Source organism: Anser anser (genome assembly GCF_964211835.1).
Source record: "Anser anser genome assembly, chromosome: 5".
Taxonomy (NCBI): Eukaryota; Metazoa; Chordata; class Aves; order Anseriformes; family Anatidae; genus Anser; species Anser anser.
The window spans coordinates 56,573,958-56,601,526 of record NC_139725.1 but is presented as its reverse complement, the minus strand read 5'-3'; the positions used below and the strand labels follow the sequence as shown (position 1 = coordinate 56,601,526).

Genomic DNA, 27,569 nt, shown 5'->3' with positions numbered 1-27,569 from the left:
CTCAGTCACTCTGCCATTCTGAGGCCCACAGACTCTGGGACCAATTTGGTGCTGAAGTCAGCTCCAAGAATTTTGCAAGAGCTAGTAAACTGATTAAAAATCTAGGCCCCACACATATCAATCATCACAACCAGCTTTCTGGCTTTCCTGTTTCCTTATTCTAGCAGGGCAAGAGGCATTCAGCACTCCACTCTGTCCCAGAAGCCCCTAAGCATGATTTGTTTTTCGAATTAGCATCTTTAGCTTCTGCACAGAAGAGATACACTGACATTGTAATTTGAAATGCACTTACTTCCTTGACCTTGGTCATCTTCATCATTGGGAAATAAATCATCCAAAGGCTCTTTGGTGGAATCTGTATCTTTATCCTCCTATAGAAAAAAAAAAGTTGTTACACTATTAAATCTAATGCATAAAATGACAAGTCTATTTAACCTGCACTGTTAAAGCAACTCCCCAGTTCCAGAACTTTGGAATTGTCGAGAATAACATTTCTTGAAGAAGTTTAATTATGTTCAAATGTATTTACACACTCTGTCCTGAAACAATATGGGACACCTTCAGGAGAGACAGGAATAGAAATCAGGTCTCCTAGATTTCAGTCTCAATTTAAGCACACAAGAACATATTTGTTACTCTTACGAAGACATCATACCTACAGAAAGTACCCATGGAAAAGTGAACACTACTAAATACACAATTGTCCACTGTACTTTGAAGTCATATATGCAGTTAGAGATAAGCAAGGGAGAGAAAGAAAGAGATTCATCTCCTGAAGGAGAATAAATTTGCACCAGCAACTTTAATTCTGTCACATCAATTTCTGAGGACTCAATTTCTGCACAAATAAGAGGCTTTTGCAATTGTGATCTGTAAAGTTCAAAAAGAAAAAAAAAAGCACTTGGAAGGGAGTTCATCTCCAATATTCAACTCCTGAAGCCATACTAACTTCTGCAAGATCTATCAGCGTATATTGATTTTAAACAACCAAAGATCATTCAAAATTTCCACAATCACATAAAACAAAGAAGCAGATCATCCCCCCCATCCTGTTTTCTATATATGGAGCCTACATAATATTAACATTTCTGAGAACTTTAAGAAATATTTCTCCTTACTGAGAAATATTTATCTCAGTAAGGAGAAAAACCAAGAGCACATTCCTTTTTTTCTGGCTCACCATCCAGCACCTTTTTCCACAGATGAGAAAAAAGCAACTGCTGTCATTGGCTTGATCAAGCTCAACGGTTGCAAAGATGGGTGCTCTGCAAAAACAGCAGATTGATGAGACTGAACTTCCCACCTGAGATCTTATTTTAAGTGTGCAGATTCCAAGTTTATTGTGAGAATACACAATTGACAAAAGGTTAACAGAGACCGTACACATGGTTAGTGAAACTACAATGATGCTTTGCTTGCTTCATCCCTATGTGCAATTTCAAATAATGGTGCTATTTATGTCATCTATTGATTATAGTTCAACTTTTAGCACATAGAAATCCCAGTGCTTCCTCCTGTGAACAGTTTTCCTCTTCTTAAAGAAAGTTTACTAAACTGGCTTCACTGGCAGTATTCAACTACAAATACCACTGAGAAGTTCTGCATGCATTTGACAAAAACAGCTCATGGTACATTAAAAGGATTTGGTCAAGCAATTGGTTAAGCAAGACCAAAATGCATACACTTTCACCCATTATGTTCCTAAGGTAGATGGTTATGAAAAACTGTCCTTTCCAAGCTGTGGCTGAATACATCTGAACACAAAATGAGATCTTTCTCTACAATACTATCTAATATAAGAAAGCTAAATAAAAGGACAGCATGAAGAGCAACTTAGAAATCTTTTTAAGTATTAAGTCACTTATGTAAATTAAAATTGTAATCATTTTCTATCCTAACCTAAGAATATGTAACACAACAGGTTAGCTGAAAGTGGCTGAAAACATGTGGATGATCATAATGTCTGGCAGAAGATCCATAAAGGGGATTCAATGACATCCTATCCTAGTGTGTAGCCTCTACAGAGGCTACAGAGACTACACACTACTTTCAGCAGACAAAAAAAATAAAAATATTTTTCCTGCAATCAATATAAGCCAAATTCCCTATGTTCCTACAATCTGTAATAGTTTGCACTCTTCACTTATTTTAACTGTTCAGCATATAGAAAGACATTTTTGGTCTCAAGGTCAGTTCTTCGTATTCTTTACGCTAGTACGATACTAAAGAAGTATTCATGGATTTTTCATCCTCATATGTATTTTATTATCTACAGGCAGTAACACACGTACTTTCTTAAGATAACAACTGAACTCTAAGAATCTAAACTATGTGACACTGGTGCAAGGCAAGCATTTTAATGACGTGTTTATGTGAGTGACAAATAAAAAGCTCGTATCTGCCTTTTCTTAGTAACTAGGCAGATTACAACACATACATAAATGTGCGCTGCTTTTTACTGTACAGCTACTTACTGATGGTGAAATATCATCGTCATATTTTTTTAATTGATTCATGAATTCTAGATGTTTCTTTTCTTCCTCCAGTTGGGCCACAGATTGCTCGCTTTTCTGTAGTTTCTGTTGCGTATTGGCTAGTTCATCCCGTAGCCACTGATTTTCCTGGCACAGTCGGCGAACCTGAGCACGCAGTTTCTGCTTCTCCGATTCCACTGCATTTAAGTGATTTGACAAGGCCATCATTACCTGAAAAGCAGAAGGTAGCTCATGACGTACTTCCTCCAGAATTCAGTCCTGTATTTAACACACAAGCCTTTATCATTTAAGACCTACATCATCTGTGAAATCTGGTAAATATTTGGATTTCACCTTGATATGTATCTGATATTTGCTTTTCCTCTATTATTTTTATAAACCGTTCAACCAGAATTAACCCAGAAGTAGTCTTTGCTGATTATCATTTTTCATGATGCTGTTAGAATTCAAATAGCTTTAGAATCTCTCCAAGACTGCATATAATCTCAAAACATTATGAAAAATTTGAACTAGGATTCAGATTACTGAAATGGAAATTTTCATTCCATTAACACAAAACAGAGCAGTAATGCTTTTAACTTGAAGAATCACCTTCCCTGTAAGAACTAAAACAGAGTTCTTCTAATTGGGCAGATTCCAAACAGAAAAGGGTTCATACGTATGTTCGCAGTTCATGAGGATGAACTCTGCATAAAAATAATACTTCAAAGTGACAATTATACTGCTTGGATCTAAATGTGCAAATGAACACACAACTATATAAGCACTTCAAATATACACACGTACCACAAGTATGAGTGTGCAGACATCCAATGTGTTTGAACAGTCACATAAATAGGACAAAACCAGAATGGTCATTAAAGCAGTCTATTTGGTTTTTTTTTGCTAAGCCATGCCAAATGAAAAATGAGCACATTAAGTGAAAGCCAAACATTACACACAGAAGATACTCTGATTTCACTGTTTATTTTAATCTACCACTGATACATCTAGAAACACACCTTGTAAAAATGGGCCTATGGTGATAATGAGAATTTTCTTTTAGTTGAAATACTAATAACTCAAGGGTGTCAAACTCATCTTCTCAATTTCACACTTCTTTAAAACAAAGTTACTTTGATGTGTTTTTGAACTAAGTATTTCATGTGAAACAGATCATATTTTTAACCAAAATTTCAGGTTTCCAGGAAATACCTTTATAAGGAAGAAGTGGCTTCTAGAGAATTCATATTAGATGAAGAACCACGGATAATTTCCTAACACCAGTCCAAATATCTGGATTTCAGCACCTGCCTATTTACATATTCAAAACTGTTAATAATTTAAATACTTTGCCTGTTCAAACAGTTGCATTTGTGCCATCAAAAAGCATATTTAGGGAAGTTGCAATAATACAGTCAACATACTCAAACAACTTTTTACAAACTACAATAGCAAACTAACTCCAGAGAGTAAGGCTACAAAGGATTTATTGTGAAAGAAAAGAGTTTGATTACTTCTTCAGCAAAGTCGGCTTCATCTTCATGGAAGTAACATTTACTTCATCATATCTACATGTCACTCAAACATCCATAAAATTCTCCTGCATCTTAATTTAAATTATGCAAATGACAAACTACTACTTCATTACAACCCAAAGAGCACAGGAGAACAGGGCTTATCAGGCCTGAGAGTAGTGGTCTGAAATACAGATGCTTTCCTAACAAAGGCAATAAATGTGGACTTCTTGGCTCCTCTGCTACCCCTCACAAAACACCAGCTAGGGCAAACAAGGCAATATTTGCAACTGAGGCTACGGAGTCTGATAGAGCCAAAAATAAAAGCTACCTTTTCAGAGCCCTAGTACCGTGCCAAAGTTAGAAGACAAGGTAACTCACGCATTCACAGATCTTCTATGAACACCCGTTAAAGGCAGCTCAGCTATTACAGTTTTATTCCATGCATCTTTCACATTTTCTTCCAATACAAGGGATCAAAGCATGCAAATACTAAGGCTCAGCAGTCTGTACCAAGACCAGGGGTTCTACGTTCCCATGCGTAGTAAAATGTATTTGTTGTTCTTCTCAGGCCTCAACTCACCATTACCCAATGCACAACTTCCATTGCACCAAACAAGAATACCCTGATCCAGATAAAAAGACTGGGCACGATGACAGCCCAATACAAAGCCTATTAATATAAAGTTATCCCTTTAGCACTTTCAACTCATTTGCAAACACTCTGCCATTTTATCCTGATGACTGTGTTGCATCCCATATATTTGGTACTGGATCAAAAACCTGAAACTCCTAAAGTTGGAACCCCAACAAAGCCCCCACATTCTGACTAAACATTTTCTCAGATCTCTCCTGCAGAGGATACCTTCTTTCACTAAGATAGTTCACAGAAGTTAGTTCAGAACCCTTTCTTTTAAGCATAAGTGAAAGTTGTTCAGATTCTATACTAGATCCTTAAACTTTAAAATGCATTTAAATTCAATTTTGGTTTCACAAAATGTTCAATAAACATTCTAGATTCTTAAGTCCAAGGAGCACCACGAGCTAGTATAATCTCAGAATCAAGGCAACAAGAACATGAATTTAAGAGCATATCAGAACTCAAAGGTTGGGTCTCCTAACCCTGAGCAAAATCCTGTTTTATATTATTAGTGTGTGATCTCCCTAAACAATAGCTCAGAGTTAAAATGCCATTACTTAGTTCTTGTTTGAGCAGCTCGTTACCTGAGCAATGCCATGGAAAGGTTTAAACAGAAAATAGCAACTATCTCACTGAAGTCAAGAGAAGCTCAGTTATAGGCTTCAGTGTTTTGATACTGAATGTATAATTAGTTTTGCACTACAGTAAGACAGCCTCTATTAATTACAGCAGTCTTTTTCCTTAACATACAATAACAACATACATGTCTCGACACACTGCTAATATTCTGTAAGGCAAATGCACTTCTGCCAGAACTGATCTGCTTACTTCAAATGTCCAATTAGAGGACAAATAATGATCTTTCATTAATTTTTTTCATACTAAAAATTCAGACAAATTCTGAAATGCTTTATTTTCACTTCAGTTTTACCTGTGCTTCACTAAGGCCAAGTTCCAGCATCTCCAGTGACTTTCGAATCATGTTTGATTTTTCTTCAACCAGATTAGTTTCATCATCTTTCTTCAAACATTTCAGTGTTTCAAGTAAGCTCTGTAAAATTGAATTGTGTTCATTCTTCAGTGCCTCTAGTCCATTAATCACTTGCTTAGTTTTGGCAATGATTTCATCTTGAGTAAGCTTCTCCAACTTCTCTTCCTTTAGATACACCATTGTGGACATGTTTTCATACATTCTGAAAAAGAAGAGCATACTAGTTAACCACAGGGTAAAAAAAAAGCAACAACAAAAACAAACAAACAAAACCCAACCAAGCCATCCTCTACAAGTGAATAAAGCTCTTCTTTAACAAGTCATTAAAACAAAATTGTTTTAAATACATACTCATAATGTAATGATATTTTTGCACAGCTTTCACAATGTTTTACGTCCTGGCTTTGAACAGCACTTCAAGTTTTCCAGTTTCTATTTCCAGAGTTAATATCAACACTAATTCATAAGCCAAATAACTGAAAATAAACAGACACGGCAGAAGACTTTCCAATAAGCACTAAGCAATCATGCTGCTTATCTAGGATTCTGGTTTGTGCAGTAGCTGGTGTATAAAACGTGCTATAATACATACAACTGACACCACTGATCTACAATTATCTTTACAAATATCCACAAAATAGAATTTGAAGAAGAAATACCATCCAACCCTCTGAAAAGGTTGATCAATCAAACTTTGTCCTTTTCCAGTAGCAAGAAAACACCATCTTGATCCTTTTCCAGGGGGTAAAAAAGCTATTATCTTTACGTATTTTGAAAACAACAACTGCCCCCTAAGATTACTTTACATCCATTGTTGTTCCTGTAGAATTACATACAGACATTCAATTGTCTACAGGCCTAGACACAACTGTTTTGATTAGGCTACAACAGCTGTTACGTGCTAGAAAAAATGATTTGTATAACACAGTCCTTGTGATAAATGTTTCACTGTGTTATTTTGTCAGTAGGTCGCACACTCTATCAAGGCGATCAAATTTCTGGATGTTTATAAATGCCTCAACCAAATGCAAACTATAGAAACTCTGGTATATCTGTCATTATATGTCCTGTTGCTGAAGTGACAACCAAGTTTAACAACGCTGCAATACCAACAGAAGACAGAAATCACTTGATCCTGTTTCTGTATCACCAGAAAAATGTTCTATAATGAAAATAAAGAATTCAGGAATTGTTCCTTTATACTTAAGCTATGAATATCTTCAAGCGTACCAGAAGTATAAATTAGAATAAAGTAACAAAGATTCAAAAGCAATACCTTTTCACATATATACAAAGACACTTGGGGAAGCTTTGATAAATTAATGTTTACAGTCAATTTGCTAAATTGTATTAACAGCAATGAGTCTAATTTAAGAAGAAAGCGCCCCCAAAATTTATAATCACTTAAATCTTGAGTAAGAGTGTTATAGGAAAAAGCAATACATACACACGCATCTTCATGACTACAGCTGAAGGATGTGCTTTTACCCTACTGTATTACATAAAAGAGGTTGTTCATTCTCTTTACATACACTCAAATCACCTTCTCTGTTACGACTTACTGCAATGTGATTTGTAAAAAATCATTCCCATTTGTCACAAAAGACAAAAACACTACACTACCTACACTAGTTTGTTTTGTTATAATCTATTGTCTGAAAACACAGATAACTTGGGGAAGCAGTGGATTAGGTTTTATCACAATTTAATGCAAGAACTTCATATTCACAAGCAGATGTGTAGCATATACATCTGTATCAAACACCTACTCTAGCATGGTATAAGAAACCAGCTCACCAAAACGTGATGAGCAGAACAACGATTACACACTTCCCATTCATAATATGAGAAATATTATCTGGAACATCTAAATACCATTTTTAAAACACATACTCTCTAAAATGGTGTACAAGTGAAGTACAATTTAATGTAAGTCAAATTTGCAAATAAACGCAACAAGCACAATCATATGAAAAATTGTGTGTTATGCTAACTTAACCTATAGCTGAGCCCTAATTACCATCTAGCATGCTGCCATGCTTTCAATTAACAGCTTCCACCCTGAATGCAAAGAACTGAACCTTTGATCATACAGAAATAAAAGAGCAAAGGGCATCTTTTGAACAGTGACTTTCATTTTGTATTTGAGAAGTTCTGAGAACTTTGTAAATTCTCTTTACAAATTGTCATTTGTAAATACCTAGAGTTTTTCTACAACATTTAAGTTTTCCAAAATAAGGAAGCGCTCATTTCCTTCTGTCTGATGTGAGCAGGGACAGCAATTCCTTCTGCGTGCTTCAGTGTTTTGTAGACATTCTGTGACATCAAAGATGGAAGGCAGGTGTGTGTGCACGTGTAAGGTGTATATAGGGGTTGTTAATAAAATTTGCACATTTTAACCACCAAAGCAGAAGTTAAATGAATACAGATAAATTATCAGCCATTCACTGTTACAAAGAGGATATGCAAAACCAATAAAGTAATGCCAAAAACTACATCAGGCCTTGAAACAGTCATCCCTTCACACAAAAATGAATCACGTAGCCAGGGGAGAACCTATCCAACAGCGGAAACCCAGAACAAGAAAATCTGTGTGCACCACCACATCTTAGGCGTGAAACGGACACCAATTTGTTACTACAGGGAAAAAGGGCTGTCAGATCCTAGCTATAATTTGGCACGTAGCTCTGGCTGCATACACCAAAAGGTGCAGTTCAGGAAGGCTAAGCCAACACAGAAACCTTTGAAGAAAGGAAAAATAGGTGTAAGAATTCCTTTTAAACCCAATGCTTAGAACTGATCACTTAAGGAAAGGAATAAATCTTTCTGTGGAGGTTTTGTAGGATGTTTAAGTATCTCTGAACAAAACACTACAGGAAGTTTGGACAATGTTGTTCAGTTACATACATTATTGCTTTGGTGCTCTGGAGAACAATTGAGAAAAAGGGAAGATATCAAACATACAATTTATTATGCTATCAGATTCTTTGTAAGAGTAAGATTAATAAATATTTAATACCTTTTAAGAGTAAGGTGGAGGTGTGGTGCTATTTCTATGATTTTTTTTTAAATCTATTTTATAAAAGGGCAAACCTATTCATCAAGCATGACTGCATTTGAAGACATAACCATAGAATTAGTTTTGCATACCTTGAGCCCCCAAATCCCATACAAGCAGTAAAAAACTTAAGCTTGTATGCAAAAGTAGATATGCACACATAAGTGAAAAAAGACAAAACCTACTGTACACTTCTATTGCTTTTTTTCTTCCCAAGAAACAATCTTTTTTTCTCCGTGTTCCCCCACAGAAAGGAAAACAAACAACCAAATAAAACGAATGCACAAAACAGCACACAAAGGCTTCTTAAGCTCCTTTCCATTTTATCACGACATGAGCTTACAGTCCAAATTTTACCTGTTACAGAGCAGGGATTCTACATTCAAATACTACTTTTGTAATTCAATTTACAACTGACCAAAAAAATAAAAATCAAGATGCACAAAGGTTTAGAGCTGGAAAACAAAACTGTGGATCAAGGGAAAAAATGCAGTGTCATCAGAGTTACAGACTAGCCTGCTGGCTTAGTCAATTTATGTATCAGATTAAATATGTGCCTGCGTAGATCTTGAGTGTTACCATCCTGTTTTATTTACCACCAGACTATTCTGTGTACTAAGTCGCTTACCACTTTTCAAAGACCTTTAAAAGGAAGCAGTTTGCTTCCAACACTAAAATAGCGAACTTGGACAGTTATAAAAAGCTGCACAGTTACACCTACTAAAGAGGTTTTTGCAGAATTTCACACCAATCAATTTTGTTACTTCATTCAAAGAAATAGATTGGGAATACTAAAAATCTGAACCAGAGGAAGCAGGAACAAAAGAGAGCCAAGGCCACTGTCATGTAGCTGCTGGGATAATCTCACCATATACAAACTACTTACAGGCTGTATCCTTAATCAGTTCAAGTATTTTTTTTAGCCATAAAACTTTTAAAACAATTGCACTGGCACTGCTGACACTACAATTTGTGCCCAAATTCTCCTACAGACACACGCATCAGAGCAAAGTACTTAAGCTCTTGAACTCTTATTTAAGGGTCTCGTAAACACAAATAATTTTCTGTACTCACCTACTTTAAAAAGTGTCACTTCCCTGAAAATTACCTCAAAGAATAAAAAGGTTCATGTTTAAGGTGAAATTTTATTAGATATAAAATACCACATCATATCTGATTTCTTGAATGAGAATACACACAACCATACAAATCCTCCTCTGCATACAAGAACTTATCAAGGCAGAACACTTCTCTTTTCTAAGAAACCCATGACATTTTTTTCCTCGACTAAAGACAATAATAAAACAGCTGTAATTCTTGGAGTTAAACTTTATTTCTTTATTATATACCTCAAAAAGTTTCTTCTCTGTATCATGATTTAATAGTCACATTTTAAGTACTAAAAGCTTGGAAGATACATTTTAAAATGCATCTAGTGTCTGACCATCACTGTTTTAAAATACAAAAGAAAAAAAATATATCTGTAAAGTCCTGAAACAAATCAAACTCTCCCTGAAATTTTCCTCTGAAAGCACAGACGGGACAGCTGACACAGAATAAGGTGTCTGCATACAAGAAGAAGTAAATAATTTCCCTAACAGTAAAAACTACAGGACCTCCTTGCCATGCCTATTTGCCCCATCATTTACATGAGTTGGAAAACTCCACACAGATACAGCATGTATTAGTTTGACCTTTCTGTATTTCTAATACGTACCTACCAGCTCACTGTTTTGTAATAATAATTGGTCTATTCGAGGGCTTTTAACCCTAATTTCACTCTTAGGATCTCCGTAATTACATAGCAAGGCTCCATACCCTGTCTGTGCTGGTTTCATTCTGTGTTAGTTGCAATTTACAAGCCATTAATTCCCGGCTCGGCCCAGGCACACATCTCACTGCATCACGGAGCCCTCCATCTCGAAACGCTGCTAACTGCTTTACTGCTCATCTGTACAGGGTGGGAGACTGCTTCTCAAACAATTCGAAGATGATCATAAACTTTCCAAGCACAAAAAGATCATCACCAAACATGAAAAACCGCCTGCCACAGGAGAGCAGTACTATGTCAACCACTATATGAACTGCACCTCCTCCTAACAAGGCAGCTCAGGGCACACGCTCGGCAGAAACGGCAGGGATGAATCACCCAGGGATGTCTTTCATACACTCAAAGGCGTTTGTAAAAGGACTCGGGGAAGAAACATCCAGTTTGAACATACTGCTCTTACAGCTTACAGTCACATATGTCCAAGTCTAAAATATATATATATTACATATATAAATATATTTTTATATATAGATATATATACACACACACTAGAATGATTCTTTCAATCTAAGATGTTACTTTCTCTCCATGAGGCTATTTCCTACCACCACAAGCCATATTCCCACACCCAAAGATACGTATATCCTCTCTTTGCCTTTGACTTGCCCTCCTTTTAATTACAATGACCTTTTACAGTCAGGCATTTTATTCTGATACACGCATCTCTGATGCCACTGAAGAAACGGCGTAGTTTTTCCTCTGTGTTTGACATATTCAGGACTGTGGATGAACTGCCAGTGCTATATATGAGTCTTGTCACAATACTATATTTGAATCTGTGTATGAGCCTCTAGAGAACAGAAAATCTTGAACCGCGTCTGGAAGCAGTGCTCTGCTGGAGGTCAGACTCGAGGTACCCTCGCTGGCCCAGTTCTATAAACAGAGTACTGCTGCACTTCGGTACTGCCTCAGGGTTCCAAATATGCGATCTCAGAAAGTGTCTTTGTAATTTAGCACATGTATATACAACCTACCTTAAAAATAACTCAGTGAGAACAATTAGCAGCACGTACTGGAGCCCATAAACTGCTGACCAGAAGCAGGAAAGATGGACGAGCAACCAACCTTAAGCTGCGAGAAGGCCTTTAGAACTGCACATGTCTAAAAGAACAGGACATGTCTAAAAAAAGAATTAACTTGATTTTTTCTATCAAGTTCCTGCTAGTAAGCATCCAAATTAAATAGAAAAAAGCAAACAAACAAAAATAACCCCCTTTATTACTCTCCTTCTGCCAGCTTCCAGCTCAGAGCTAACCCTGAATGCAGAAGCCTGCCATACCACCTGGTTAAAATGAAGGTATGCAAGGTAAATACTATAAAAAGGACTCTTGTACATCTTTAATGTCAAGGGCACACACCCAAAAAAAGCTCAGAATCAAGTTCATAATTTGACCTCCAACCTTAACACTGCAAGACATTTTCTTTTGTCGGTAAGCAAACCAGACATACACTCACACTGTGCAAGGGCTCAGCACTTAGGAAGGTAAGCCGAGGAAGCGTAAGACACCAGAAGACCCAAATACTGCAGGGATTTCGACCAGACCAGCACATCTGTTGCTTTTTGTTAACACTGCTGGGCGAAGCCTGTCCACACCACATTGCTGGGGTGAGGTTGCACAGCCACATGTTCTACATCTGCGTCATGCCCTCCGTAACCCGCTGGCCATCATTAAGCCTATCCACGGCATTAAGCTATGTTTAAGTGAAGGGAACTATGTACCAGTTTAGCCCAAGGACAGTCACCGTGCATTTGCTTTGATATATTTTGGAATCTTTCAGCCACATAGCTTCCTATAAAGATCATACTTTACTGAGGAAGCCTTTGGATTCTTTGCAAGATAAAAATGATTAAAGGAGAAAAGCAGGGTAACAAGTTACATTTGCTAATAGAAGGTGTAACAGCAAAATATAACTCCCAGCAAGGATGATGCTGTCAGCTCTGAAAGAACACAAGCTGGGAAGATTTGCACTGCATCCCTCTAGCTGATGAGCCACCAATGCAATTATTTCCTCTTAGGTTCAGCCACGCCTGCAATTCCATAACGCCGCAGCCCATGGCCAAATCCCATCTTGCTCCTCCTGCTCCCATACTGCAGCAGACAGAGATCCCCTGTGGTATGGGCACCCTGGCACACATTACTATTACTATTACCCCCGTTATTTGTGTACGAGTAGGAATGCAATCAACCTCTTTCTAGCATAGCTCACCCTGTACATTTTACCGTTCTGATGTACTAAGAATCAGTAGTGATTAAAAACCAGAATAGTGACATATCCTAAAATCACAGTGGATCACAGCGGATTATTCTCTCTCTGAAAAGTGGCATCTCCTTGGATGCTGGAACCAGCCCACATGCATCACGAGCATGAACAATTTAGTCTCTGTATACATTCCCAAGTCCTAACATCTCAGGTCTCACACGAAGCTAGGTGGAAATAAGACTTTTCTAGCCACTTGTTAGCACATCAGAGATTACTCTTTGTCAAAGCTGAAGCAAGTGCACAAGCCATCTGACAGGTGCATGGTCTGGGTGTTTAGTAGACCCAGACAGGTGTTTAGAGGAATTATGCCAAAAGCTGTATTTTCAAGAAGGCACATGCTTCCTAACTCTGTTAGCTGAGGTTAATATCATCTGTCACAGGTTGGCAGTACACACGTGCCTTTCCCTACATCTGAAACAGCATACTTATTTAATACTTTTAGACCCCCAGTAAGATCAAAACCCCAGTCTTTTCCGGAATAATAAAACAGAGCACAAACTTCTTCCACTGCTTGGTAGTCTTGGACAATAAACTCTAATGGCAATTTGTTAATTTCAGTTATGCCCACGTAGCTTCTGAAGATGGCAGACCGCAAATCTCGGCCTCCTACCCCCCGGAGCAAGGGAGTCGCTGCTTTTGTGCGTGACTGCTGCGTCAACACCAAACAGCGTCTGGTGCTTTTCTCCAAAGCTAGTACTCCCTAGTTTCTTGTGAGCACTAATAAGCAGTTTCAAGCAGCCACAAACGGACCTCAAGAAAAGCTGACCGTCTGCCCTGTTCCCTACGATACTAGCCACAAGATTTACCTTGTGCTTCTGACCACAAAGCCCACCTCGCTGTGCACACGGGAGGTTAAGGTGCATTTTAACGAAATGATCTACGACTATATCGAGTAGTTACATAAAGACAGAGTAAGCATTCTTAAATGCATCAGGAGGCAGAAGGTGAATGATTTTTAAAGTCATCATATTTATACTTAGCTTTGGAAAATTAAAAACGCTTGTCACAAGAATCAAAGAAAAAAATCAAGGATAATTATTCAAAAAAATGTGTATTGTAGTTTAGTATGCTGTTATCACAAAGACATGCTTCATAAATTACCTGCTTTAAGTGGATTGAAAGGAAATTTTGACTGTATTTTTAAAGAAATACTGTCAAGACGATCTGAGTTACAAATCCATCATCACTGTCAAATCCCGTATTTTTTACCCTCAATATTCCAACTCTCTATATTTATTTCTGTGTGGGAACGGCGCTTGGCTCTTGATGGGCTTATCAGCTTCTGCAGCCATGTCTTCAGTGAATCTTGAGTCTTCATGTTTTTTGTAGACTGATTCTAACGGATGAGAGAATGAATCTCTTTGGGACTGGAATAGAGAGGTCTAGTAACTGCAAAGTGGTTTGAATTATGTATGTTTTGCAATTTTAAGTTGTCAATAGTGTAGACAAACCATTTTTTGAGCTTGACTCTAGTTCTTTCATTTTGCATTTTTATTTCTGGGACATGAACTCCTTTCCTAAGTCAAGTAATCATCTATTTACGTTATCTATCTTAACTCTAGATGGCACTTAGGTAAAAGTACAAGAGTGTTCCCATCAAATCAGACTTCCACAATACATTAAAAACCACATCAGCTTCCACTTACTAACATCAGACCCATAATCTTTACCAAATTTACTTTTTATGGCATTCCTGTGACCTTTAACAAAAATAAAACGCGTGCAGGGAGGGCAGAGAAGGCCACATTCTGCCTCACAATTCTGCCAGCAATTCTTCCCATAAAAGGCCAATTTACTGAAAGTACAGATTATGGTGCTCTTGCAGGCTCGTGGATGTTGAAGGGAAGGGTTATCTGTATCAAAACTGAGAAAACCAGCAACTCCTTCTGCACACAGAAAAGCCCCATCCACTAACATTGCTTCAGCATGGGCCAGCCTTTAGATTTAACAAATCCTTAAATCTGATTTTCAAGTTACCTAATAGCCTACATTAAGATGCACCAACTATGCAAAGAGTCTCCCCTTCAACCTTTAGGGTAAATCACCTTCCCTTTTATCCTTACATTTAAGGAAGGGAATAAAACCCCCAAACCAACTGACCTCATTCTTCCAAACTACAGGAGGAGGTGCACAACAAGATAGTTCAGATGTTGTCCACAATATTAAGAAAAAATTCCTTCTATACCATTAAATATTCCACCAAAATTGATACTTTCAATGGTAATCGCCAGTTATCAGGCTAACACGACACACCTTGCAAATTTCATCTCATAGGAAGTGTAGCAAATGATGCAATCCTCTAGCAAAACAACCTTGTATCACTCACTGTGTATCTTACCCAGCATAGCAGAGAGCTGATTTTGCTATAAGGTTGTGAATCATGTCCCCTTTAAGTGCTCTGTAATCTGCAGTGCTTACTCAGATGAAGTCGATCAGGGCCAGAAGCACAGAGCGGTACAACAGGCCCTAGCCCAGCACGTGACAAAGTCACCCTGGCATTCTCTCTCACATCCAGGGATCAAACCACAGTTTTAGCCCCAGCTCCAGCCCTCTCTCATAATTTATCTTAGTGATTGCTGGGGCACTGGGACTCCTTTGGGACTCCGGAAATATTGGCTGCATCTACAACACTCGCTTAACAGTTACCATCGTCCTGCTGCACCAGGCCGCTCCTCTTGTGTACTGGCAAAGAACAACAGATTAAATTGAAAACAGACACAACAGACATTAAAAGTAACACTTTGAATATTGTATTTTAAACGGTCTCGTTTGGATAAATCTGATTTGAAAGCATCCCTGAGTACTGCGGATGGCAGAACAGTCACTTCCTAAAACAACTGTGCCACTAAAAGCAACAGATCACATATTTTTCAGTATTGTTCCATGTGCAGCCAGACCAGCAGAGAGAGGAAAAAAATAAAAAAAAATCAGCCAGCATATTTCCAGGCCATTTGTTAGCACAACAACTGGGTGGGGATCAAGAAACAGAATCACTGGACACACAAACTACATGCAGGCAGTGTAACTCAAATCCCACTGACTGCTGCTTTTAAAAATATGCTGTGCATCTCTACCTGCATTCTGCAGACTCAGCACTCAGGGTTTTTTTTAAGTTATAAATCACGTTCTAACAGTAAAATTTAAATGGACTCAAAAAACGACATATAGCATATAATTTTAACTTAAAAGTACTGTGAGAGAAACTGTTACTGAGTAAGAAAGGCTTAAAAGCAGTTATTGAATCATCAATCAGCCTTTACCTCTGTTCTGAGCAGTGGAGAGCAGATGTAATTAAGTATCAGCAAATTACTGGGCCATCCAGTCAAAGTCACCCTGTGGTGCCTCTTGCCTTCTCAGAGGATAGCAGATGGGTAACAAGTTTTTGAGAATGAGGACATCTGGCTAAAGCAGTATCAGTATGATAACAAAACCTTTTCTGTCTTCTCTGGGCTTTGTTTTAAGCCACCAGGAACACCCACCAAGGACCAGCGTTCTCTGTGCCAGAGCGCTCAGAGCAGAACACAACCAGCTTTTAGCACGGCCTCTCTGTTAAACGAACTCTGCCTTACGTAGACACGGGGATCAGGTTTGCACCCACTAAGCCTTCTCGATCTATACCACTCCTCAAAATGAACATATTGTTCCGAGAATTCAATCCAGCAAGACCTCTAGGTCCCTGTCGAGTGTGCTAGCACACTGACAAACATCAGCACGACTCCTGCACCCTCTGTATTGCAATACAGCAACATCCAGTATGCTGAGTGCAACTGGGGTACACCCAAAGAAGAAATCATAAACAACTGCATTCCTACATCTTCCATGCACTAGTATCTGATAGGAGAGGATTTACAGAGAAATGAGATCAGAGGAGGAACTTTTTTTTTTTTTTTAAGCAGACACAAAATGTCTGGAGCACAAACCCAGCCAAAATCTGTCACCCCGCTGCCATACAGACAGCTGTGTTAACAGAGCGAGGGCGTGGAACAAGTGGCAGGAGTGTGGAACTTCATAAAGCAGCACCCAGACCAAACAAACATGCAACTATAACCTTAGCCACTGATTATATATTACTGTTTTGTCAGCAGAAACAATTTATGAGGCTGCTGCCCTCCCGTCTCAAACCCGTAACCTCTCCTTCCCCGTCACGCTACTTCCATTAATCCAATTGCACACAGCCACCATCTACATCGACCTGCGGGGGGAAAATAGCCTGCTTTTTTAGCCATCCCTCCTCTCTCAAGACACACACTAAGCATGACTCGGGAGGGACACATCCAGTTTAACCACATGAACAAATGCAATGTTAAAGCCGGGGGTGCAGCAAAACACATTTGTGAAGATGAGGGAACAACAGCTGCCTCTGGGAAATGGAAGCTGCTCAAGCTGGAAGATACAACTGAGACCTTCCTACGTTATAGAGCCCGACGTTGTTTGCTAAAGGAACATCCATAAAAGCATTCAGTCTTAAGCACAATATTCTGTTCAGAAGCAAAACCAGCAGAACCACCCCCACCACTGAACCCACCTCCTCTCCTGCTAGCCCGTAAATCTGCACGCCATGCTTGGCAAATCAGTCAACTGCTGTCAGCTGGAAAGGAGCAAACAAGATATATGGCAGGAATGCAGCCACTGCGGTCCTGTAGGAAGCTTACAACCACCACCCTCTCCACAGTGGAATGGCACACGCGAGCAACAAAACACTGAGAGCACTTGCAGTGTGCTCTTAACTTTTAACTGCTGCTGTTGCTGGACAAAGCACAGCATTAGGACACTGCACAATATTAACAGCAATATACTGCTAGAAGGGATAGCAGCACATGATGTAAGAAATAGTTTATGAGTATATAATCAGTCGCTGTACATAAGGTATAAAATAAATACTAAGATTTATGATAGACAGCCAGTTATCTGATAATTTTGAAAAAGTTAAGTATTGTTTTTTTAAATGACAACCTTGATTTTTAGACACAGCTTTGTTTCCTGGAACATATACACAATGTAAGAGAAGCAGATATTAGCTATTACCAAAAAGGTTAGTTTTAAATCAGACACTTCTTGACCTTATCAATGTTAATTAGTGCATTATTAACTTTTTACATGGTTTTCTGGGTACATGCAAGTGCAGGGTTACAATCCCATAGTAATTAGGCTGTCGTTAGCCACCACCCCAACCCTACCAATATATAAGGCAGCTGGTACTACTGACTGATGAGTTACATTTGTTGCTATACTCACTTCAGAATATAGTAAAGTCACCTACAGGTCTGATGTAATGCCCCAAACACCACCTTAACATGATTAATGGGTTTTATGGCAATTATTTACAAAGAACCAACATAGGAAACTGCTCAGTTTTAAGACTACCTGCAAAATGCATTTTAGTACTTCTACCTGTAAGCAAGACCTGATATTGAGAAACCAGGTTAAAAAACCTGCACGTTTATGTAGACAACAGGGGGGAAGCATATGGCGTAGAAGACCAGACGATCACATGATTCAGAGCAAAAAAAAAAAGGTGACCGATAATAATTATTTGAAAAAATCAATTCAATTCCACCTGCAGGTCAAAACTGCTTCTAGGGTAAATATCGTCTCTGCACTAAAAAGAGTTAAAACAGCAGAGCTCAAGGGAGATAAGCAGGATTCAGAGAATCAAACAGTGATTAAATCAACAGCCAGATACTATTACTTGCATCTGTTTTCTTAGCTAACTCAGTCTGAAGAAACTATCAAGTATGAGAAATTACATATGCTAATTTCTTATACTGTATAAAGAAAATTAGTATTAACTGTGCTTTAGTGTTTGCCCTCTGAGAACAAGTCCTTTGTTCACACACTCAAATATATTTTAGGTACTGGAAGCATACATCCTGAGCTCTCATGCTTGCCTATCTGCTATGGCTTGTCATTATTAATTATATTAACTGTCTAGGACAATAAAACATTTTCCAAAACAAGCACAGTGTCATCTGTCAAAGAACGTCGCACAAAACCCTGTGGAAATAATTCCTACATCACTGAAAGGATCTATAATTCTGGCTCTTACCCTCTAACAAAGTGCTCGATTCAAATTCCGTATGTAAAAGCAACAAAAGCATCTCAGCAAATCTAAGCTAGCATGAGGGCATCTTTTTTTTGTCAGGCATTAATTGATTTTGGTGACTGATAAATAATCTTTCAAAGAAAGCACACTTATTTCTACAGCCTGCTATTACACAGAAAAATGTTTCACTAAAGAAATTATTGGGAAAGCTTTACTACCTCAAAAATACCCAAAGCTGAGTATGACTCAGGATATAACCATTTTGACCGGCTCTATTTTGATGTCAAGAAGGCTTCTTTTTAAAATGAACGTCTTTGTTACTTGGTATCTATTAGACATTACTTGCTCAATGATTTTGTTTTAGGGAAAATGAGAGTTAACATTGCAAATAAATGTTTTTCTGAACTTTGTTTTATAAAAACATATTAGGTACCTTGACCAATGAAAAAACACCTTGGAAATATAGTATTATCCAGGCTGTATTAAGAGAAAAGCCTGTGACTAGACACTTCTATTGCAATGATGAAGGAATTGGCCACATCCCATTTTTATGATAGATGTGTCATGCTGAACTATACCTGCAAGCAGACAGACCACAAAAGGTTTATTTAAATAGTCCTAGTAGACGTTTCCTCATCACCGTCTGCTACCATACTCTTCAACTTTAAATACAAAAATATATTTTGCTTCTTTATGAACGTTCCCAAACTCACTTATTTTCCAGTCCCCTTATGAAAATATTCATAATATTATTAACAAATATTTGTACACTGAATTAAGTTTTAAAATAATTATGATACGCATCTGAAAAGATGCTGTTAATACCACAATAAATTCACTTATAGGTCTTCCAGAGAAGCCAAGCAGAATAAGAGATGAAAGAGTAACTGCACAAGCCCACGATGTCTCAAGAGAAACAGAAGCTGCATTAAGTGGACTCAGAGCAGAATGAGAGGCTACAGTATTTCCCCAAGCTCCCAATTAAGTAACAGCCATGTAGGTATGTGTGTGCACACATATAGATACACATATAAACACACACGCAGATATACAGAGAGAGATGCATACAGCCTAAGGGTGGCACACAAGTGAGGGTTTTCTGACATCATCTTGGTAAGTTCTTCATAAACGGAGCAAGCAGCAATTGCTCTTATATCCCTTATGCATCTGTACTGCATTGTTTTGATTACTGCCTGTCAAAATGTTTAGTAGATTGTATTCTGGACTCCTGCAAGTTTCTTTTATGATTTTGAACATGATTCTTTCTTCACTGAAGAAAAGCTTTTTAGAAATTAGTTTCCATAAGGCACTGTTGGCATGTCACAATATTTTAATGAACAGTAATTGATGCAACTTCACGAGACATTTTGGGAGTAGCATTATTCCCTTTTGAAATTACATATCATAGCATATTTTCTTTGATTAGAAAATGAATGGAATTTAGACTTGAATTGCTGTTAGAATTTCTCATTAATGGAATTGTCCAGTTCCTTCATCATCCTTCAGGAAACAGAAAGGTTGCCAAACTTTAACTGCAACATGATGCAGAAATGATACTGCATTGTTGTGTGTGTGTCTTTCAGGAACTGACAACTTAAAAGCTCTGCATTTTACTACATGGTTCTGCATTATATAAAAAGCATATCTAAATGGAACAACTAGTTTTCCATATTTGTCACAGTTTCACAAAAAGGTTCTCTGAAACCATGTGTTCACAAAAAAAATCTGTAAGTGACTTACAAAATATGAGGTCTTCTGCTCAGAATCACCATCTGGATCAGTTTTCTCTCTGCTTCTAGTAAATGCTGAATGTGTTACTTTCAACTGTATCTATAATCCTAGGGTTATAATATCCTCTATCATGTTTTGCTGAAGCTTTGGAATTTATAATCAATTAAAATAAAGCTATTTTCCGGAACAGTTTGAAACATATATATATACATTTTAATTAAAATGCTAAGCTGTCCGAATCTCGAAGGTTCCTTTTTAGCTTTCCAATGCACACCCTTTGGACATAAGTTTCCTATTTAAGTGAAGTGCAAGTACAAAAGGGGAAGTAAAACAGATAATTACTTCACAGAGTAAATGTTACTAAACCTTCTGCCAACTGCCAGAACACAAAAATGATATTTTGAGACTCCTCACTTAATATATTTTTATGCATGGCTGCGAAAGAATTTATATTATGAGTGACACTGTTCACCAATTTGCTGTTTAAAGCAAAGTATAAGAACAAACTTTCACTCTTTTCTAGCTGCTTTTGCTTTCTGATTCTGTATTTTGACTCCATGTTTGGTACTTGAATACCGCTGCTACATTTAAGTCATGTGCATCAAGGGAAATGAGTAATGGGGAAAAAATAATAGAGTAAAAGCACCCTCATTGATTTAGTAGCCTTCAAAAAGCTAGTCAGTAGCATTAATTTAGGTGATGCTGCTTTGGTTGTTAAAACTTGCTTCAATATGCTCATAACACGGCATTCAGTAAGGAGGCAAGTCCCTTTTTATGATCACAGACAACTGCTATGCAGCTTTACAAATCAGACATCTTGTTACCTACAAATATTAGGAACGTAAAGCCAGGAAGAAAAAGACTAGAAAGTGTCTAATTGATCTGTGCCCAAAAGATACAGTTATCAATAAAGTCAGGTATGGATTAGGGCCATTTTGCTAGCATAACATGTTCCTAATCCATGATTTTCTTCATCATTTTAGCACTGTACGAATCTGGCCGAGATCTTAGTGTAAGACCTCAGAGCGCAGCACGGCGGGCAGGTGACCTGTAAGATATAAATCCGGTCCCTATTTACAAAAACCCAAGCTGGAAGCTGTCTCCGCCTCTTCTTCCACCATTTCAGAAGGAGCAACAAACCCCAACAGCCAAACCCAAGTACAGGCGAAGGAAAAACAAAAGCGCCGCACGGACACGGGCTGACCGCGGCGGATGGGCGAGGCCGACGGACCCCCTTGGCCCCCCTCAGACCCTTCCAGCCCCCCTCAGACTCCTTCAGACCCCTCCGGACCCCCTCAGACCCTTCCAAACCCCCTCGGCCCCGCTCAACCCCCCTCAGTCCCCGGGCCCCCTCCCTGGGCGGCGCCGGGCCGGCACCGCAGCGCTGAGGGAGGGAAGGGGAAGGGACAAAGCCCGGCTCGTCCCCAGCCCCGCCGGGGGGATGCCTCCGCTCTAGCGGATCAGCAGGGGGACACGAAACAGGGGGAAAGCCACCTCCCATCCCGATAAAATAAAAGAAACCCAAACCACCCGAGCCGAGGCACCCCACGCGAGAGGGGCCGGCTGTCAGCGGGGCGGCGGAGGGTCCTTTTGTTGTTTGCGCAAGGGGAAGGCGCCGAGAGGAAGGAGAAGGCAGCGGTATGGGGCCGGTGCCCCCCCGTCCCCGTCCTCCCCGCTCCCCGGCTCACCGCTCGGTGCTGCAGGCTCGGGCGATGTGCGCAGCGCTCGCAGGGGCGGCGGGGGCCGCGCAGCCCGGGGCTGGGCTGGGGAAGGGGAAGGGGGGGAGGGGGGGGGATAAGGAAAGGAGGCGACCGGAGGAGGATGTCAGCGATGGGCGGGCGGAAGGAAAAGGGTTTTGCAGGGCGAGGAGGGGTGAGGAAGAGGGTGGGCGCCGCGGCGCCTTCGGTGCTTCCCGTGAGGAGCTGACAAGCCCGGCAGCGGCGGCCGCGGAGCGCTCGGCGAGGGGCCCCGGCCCCTGAGGAGCGGGCGCTGACAGCTGCTGGCAGCCGCCGCCCCGGCTCCTGGTGCTGCCCCCGCCCTACACCGCCCCACACCGCCCACCGGCACGGCTCGGCACGGCACGGCCCACCGACCCGCCCAACATGGCGGCTCCCCTCCTTCTCCCAGCGGCCCCCGCGCGTTTCTTCTCCCTCCCCTCAGCGACCGCCGCCATGGCGCTCGGCGGCGAGGGGGAGCGGGCGGGGGCAGAGCATCCCGCTGACAGCCCCGAGGTTGCCCGGGGAAGGGGGCTCAGGCCGTGTCTGGGCTTTGCCCGGAGCAAAATGCGGTGTTTCCTTAACGCCCCGTCAGGTGCCGCAGGGCTGGTCCGGCACCAGGGTTGGGTACCGCTGCTGATGGTGGTGTCGGGTGTTTTGGGTGTCTGAGGAGGTTTAGGGTTGTGTAAAGCGGGGTGACAGCAGGACTCGTAAATGCTCTAGCAGAACTCCTGTGGAGCAGCAGCAGCTTGTGGTGTACAAATCACCCAGGAAAGCAGGCTGAAAATCGTCAGGTGAAGGCTGGGTGCACCCTCTGGGCTCGTTGGGTGCTGCTTGCATGTTTCAACACCCTTGTCGTGGATGCACGTTGGATCCACAGAAGGATCCCTACTGTTACACAGGTTTATGCATAAAATTTAAGAGTTTCATCAGAAATGCAGTGACACTTGTCACAAGAACTACTTTGCAGCTTCCAATTTCACTCCCACTGCCTCTAAAGAAGAAAGAATGGTCGCAGTGTTTTCTTCATGTTGTTTAATGTTCCACAGGATACATGTTAATCAGAAATGAAGATGGAAGAAACTGAGGTCTGAGATGAAAAACAGTTAAATATAATGCAGCAGTACAATGTATATTGGGAGTCATCAGGGGACAGTGACAGCCTAACTTTATAAAGGTATTATTAACGTCTAGACAGAATATTATGGTGCATTATCACCCCAGCACCACATACGTAATTCCTGTGGTATGTATAGGTATGAATCATAAGCTTATAGAATATATGGAGGTATAGTGGAAAATCAAAATGTGCAGCCTCACCTCAATGGTAAATTGTATAAAGCTATGCTTACATCTGTTTGCCTTCGCATAAAACATTGAACAAATTTACAAAATGGCATATGTGACAGCAAGGATCAGGTGAGAAAGCAAGACTCCTAAGAGGAAGATGGAATCAAAACTAATGCAGTAGTCAGAGAAGTGTAAGAACAGGAAAAGACACTCATATGGAGGACTTGTTAGTCTTAGGTCAGAGGTTGGACTAGGTGATCTTGGAGGTCTCTTCCAACCTAGATGATTCTGTGATTCTAAGGCCAACAGAAACAAAATTAGGGGAAAATGGATCAGCTACAGACTGCAAGTGCAGAGAGTCACTGTTGGGTTTGAAAAGCTGAGGGAACTGTACTATACTTTCTGAATTCTGCTGATACCTGTCTTGCACAGGTCAAGCTTTCCAACAAAAACCAGCTGTGATACTGGTACTTCAGAGCAGCAGCTTCTTGTGTTTTTCATCTCCATTTAAAACACTCCTCTGGCCATTTTGTATTAGTGGTTTATCATCATACTGTAGTTTGTCCTGACAGGGAAGTCAGGGCATTGGCCAGGCAAACTGTGTATAATGACGTGAAATATGTGTTTGAAATAAATATGAAAGGGGGGAAAAAATTGAAGGGCATTCCTTTACACAAACTGCATTTTTAAAAGAGTCATGCCAATTGGTCCACAAGTTCAGAGGATTGCCATGAATATGCAAGAGATTTAATTAAAATAGAACATGCCCTAATTACATAATTATGCAAGAGAACTGATTCAAAGAAACCTCTCCTGTCTTTTGAATAAACAATATTCATTGCTTTCTTCCTATCACACATTTGCTTTCAAAGGTTTCCTGCAATTAGCTGCTTACCCAAGGGAGCTGAGTATCTCTTGAACAAAGCAACTACTCCAGCTATGACCCTGATTCATAATATGCTGCCTAATGAAGTATATGCATGCTTGCAATTTCCCACGTAAGTAGTACACACTATAAGCTCCCTTGTGCAGGAAGGCTGCTTAGTTCAATGGAACCAAAGTGCAGTATCACTTCCCTCTGTTTATGGCACACAGGAGAAGAGCAGACACAAAAGAGACTTGGGGAGCATGCTTCTCCCTCAGGCTCCTGCCTGACCTGAAAATCACAAGTTCCTCTCCAATTGGATCTTGTTTTTCCTGTGCCATCTACATAAGAATTATCCCTGTTCCTCTAGCAGTAAAGCTGTTTGCTGTCCACATTTCCATCTTCTCTTAGGTAACTAAATATGCTATGTGCCCTGTTTTTAGGATGAAGTGACCTAGACATGCTGTCTGTAGAATGTTCCCTGTCTACCATCAACAAGGTCACAGGTTTTCTGCAGACATCTGAGTGGGTACTACACCAAAATCCCAAAACATATTATTTAGAATGCTGAATTCTTTATTCTCAATATACCCATTTCCCTCCTCTCCCAGAAGAGGGTTTAGTTTTCACATTGTGAGGGGAAAAAGCAAACAGTTCACCTAATGCAGCAGAAAGCTCTTACGTTTTGAGGTGCAACAGTGTGAGAAATGCAGCAAACTAAGAGTTAATTTAACTGTCATCCACAATTACAGCAAGCCTCTATAAGAAATTCGGGTTCACTTTGTTTAAGAAATGTATGCCTCTTTATTTAACCATTGTTATTAAAAAACATATATCCTCTGGAGTTACAGGCTCTTTCCTCCAAAAGAGGCAGAAGTTTTTAAAATCTAAGCCTGCAGTCTTAGAAAATCCATAAGTTCATTCTATAAATATGGGCTACCATAAAGCTTTACATTGGAACAATTTCAATTGCTCCTAAAGTGCTGTTTAAAAGCATTCTGGCAATAATATTGAAAGGCCAGATTCAGCAACCCATCTGGCTTTTCATCACTATTGCTTGATGGTTGCATATGCTTTTAGTTTGTATTTCCTACAAAAATGCCCTTTATGGAAAACAGAAAACAAAAATCAGCACTCAAAAAGTGTAAAGTACTCCATCCCAGACACAATTTTAGCCTAGCTACTTTGTACGTATTTTCAAATTATTGCATGCAGATTTCCCTTGTTCGCATGGAGTTCAAAGATCCTTAGAATCATAGAATGGTTTGGGTTAAAAGGGAACATAAAGATCACCCAGTTCCAACCCCCTGCCATGGGCAGGGACACCTCCCACCAGCCCAGGTTGCTCAAAGCCCCATCCAGCCTGGCCTTGAACGCCCCCAGGGATGGGGCAGCCACAGCTTCTCTGGGCAACTGTTCCAGTGCCTCACCACCCTCTGAGTGAAGACCTTCCTCCTGAGTTTAGGCACTCTGGTGTAAAAGACTTATTGGCGTAGTCAAGATGCCCGATCATACCATAGGAAACCCACTATTGGGTATGGCATTGAAGTACTACATAAAATAAACACTGATCATGATCTTGTTTCCAAAGTCAATACGCTTCATTTCCACACAAGTGAATTCTCCTTTTTCAGAGTCACAAAGATTTCTAGAAAGTGGTAACAAATGAAAGTGGGCATGCTTCTCCCCGCCATTCTTTATCCATAGTGAAATAAGAAGAAAATAAAGCAGACAGTGTAATTCAACTCCAACAGGCCATTTCATGAGTAAATTTCTGTTACTTTTTTAAGGAGAGCAGGATGCTTACTGTAGACATTAACATTTTGCTATCCAGAATTCTTTTCATCTCATATCTATTACTGGGCAGTGGCATTGTTAAAGCCCAAAAGATAATGAAGATTTAAGCCCATTCGATTAGCTTCAAAACATTTACTATTAAAAAAAATTAAAAACCTCAGCTAATACAGTTAATCAGATGAATGCTAGAAACAATTTGCATGTTAATATATGAATATGAAGAAAAATATTAGACAATTTCAGCAACACAGTTATATATTCCAACTTCTACTGTGATCTTCAAAGTAATAAATGATCAAGCAGTTGAGAATCACACCCTTTGACAAACTATAACACTCCATGCTATATGAATTTACAGGCATTGTCATTATTTCCCAAGATCCTACTTTTAAGCATCAAAATACCCAACAGGTTAAGGGTTGGCATTGGAGTTTCTGATGATACTCAGATTTGCATCTTCACTCCCTGCATGTAAGTAGGTTCCCACCTGTATGAGGGACTGCTCACACCTGTACATACAACTCTGCTCAGCCAGCAACTGTTGTTCCTTCTTTGCTTCTGCCACACCTCTAATTTCATTGAAAGACGAAATGATGATCTTCCTTATTTGCTTTCATGTTCTGTAGTCAGCTGGTAGTTAACTACCAGCAACTTCTCCATATTCGCTCCGCATGACTTTTAGTGCTTGTACAGAAAGGATAGCATTCCATTTATGCTCCTCTCCTTCCTCTATGCTCTTCCTTTTCACTGAGTTTATTCTCTCTTGGGGTTTTAGTTGCTCATTCAAGATTATAAGAGTTATTAATCACTTCGTATGAGTCACAGGAAGTTAATTTCTTTTTCTATTCACTTACCTCAGTGAGTGAACCATTGGAGAAGTTGTGTTAAAGCCTTCAGAGGAAATCAACATCACTGTGTTGGCGGAGTATCACAATCTTGGCCACTACTAGAGTAAGGACATTCAGATTGCAACACAATACAACAGTGCTCCTTTATCTGTCTGCTGGGAAAAGGCCTGATATTGGTAGGAAAAATTTATTCTACAAACCCAATGAAAATACTCTTCCAAACACAAAATCTTCAATAATCTGTGTTCAAACTGTGTGTTTCTTAGCTACGAACAGAAAACAGGAGGATGACCTCCATCTATTTCGAAGTGCCTGCTTTAATCCTGCTTACATTCTCCCCTCCCTTTCTTTCAACACCAGGCGTTTGTTACCTGTATGGTTTGTCAGCATTCCTTTATGGAGGTTTGCTAATGCATCAGGCTTTGCTGACAGATTACCTGCAATTAGATTAGCTGAGACTCTCACCTTGACAATACTGGTAGTGGTTGTAGGGATTTTTGCATAGCA

At 39.8% G+C, this 27,569-nt stretch overlaps 1 protein-coding gene across 7 annotated transcripts in view; it reads right to left on the bottom strand.

Moving 5' to 3' along the window:
• KLC1 (kinesin light chain 1) overlaps positions 1–22,629 on the bottom strand; it is a 50,433-nt gene extending 27,804 nt beyond the window's left edge. For 6 of the 7 annotated variants that reach the window (XM_083837349.1, XM_083837350.1, XM_083837346.1 and 3 more), the window contains exons 1-4: positions 22,236–22,629; positions 5,563–5,824; positions 2,475–2,705; positions 293–371 (exon numbers count right to left, since the gene is read on the bottom strand). In XM_083837349.1, coding sequence (XP_083693475.1) covers positions 293–371; positions 2,475–2,705; positions 5,563–5,823 — 571 coding nt within the window. In that variant the 5' untranslated portion in view covers position 5,824; positions 22,236–22,629. Of the gene's footprint in view, positions 1–292; positions 372–2,474; positions 2,706–5,562; positions 5,825–17,298; positions 17,322–22,235 lie in introns of those variants that run through there. The other variant, XM_083837347.1, reaches the window with a different exon arrangement.
• Positions 22,630–27,569: the final 4,940 nt, after the last annotated feature.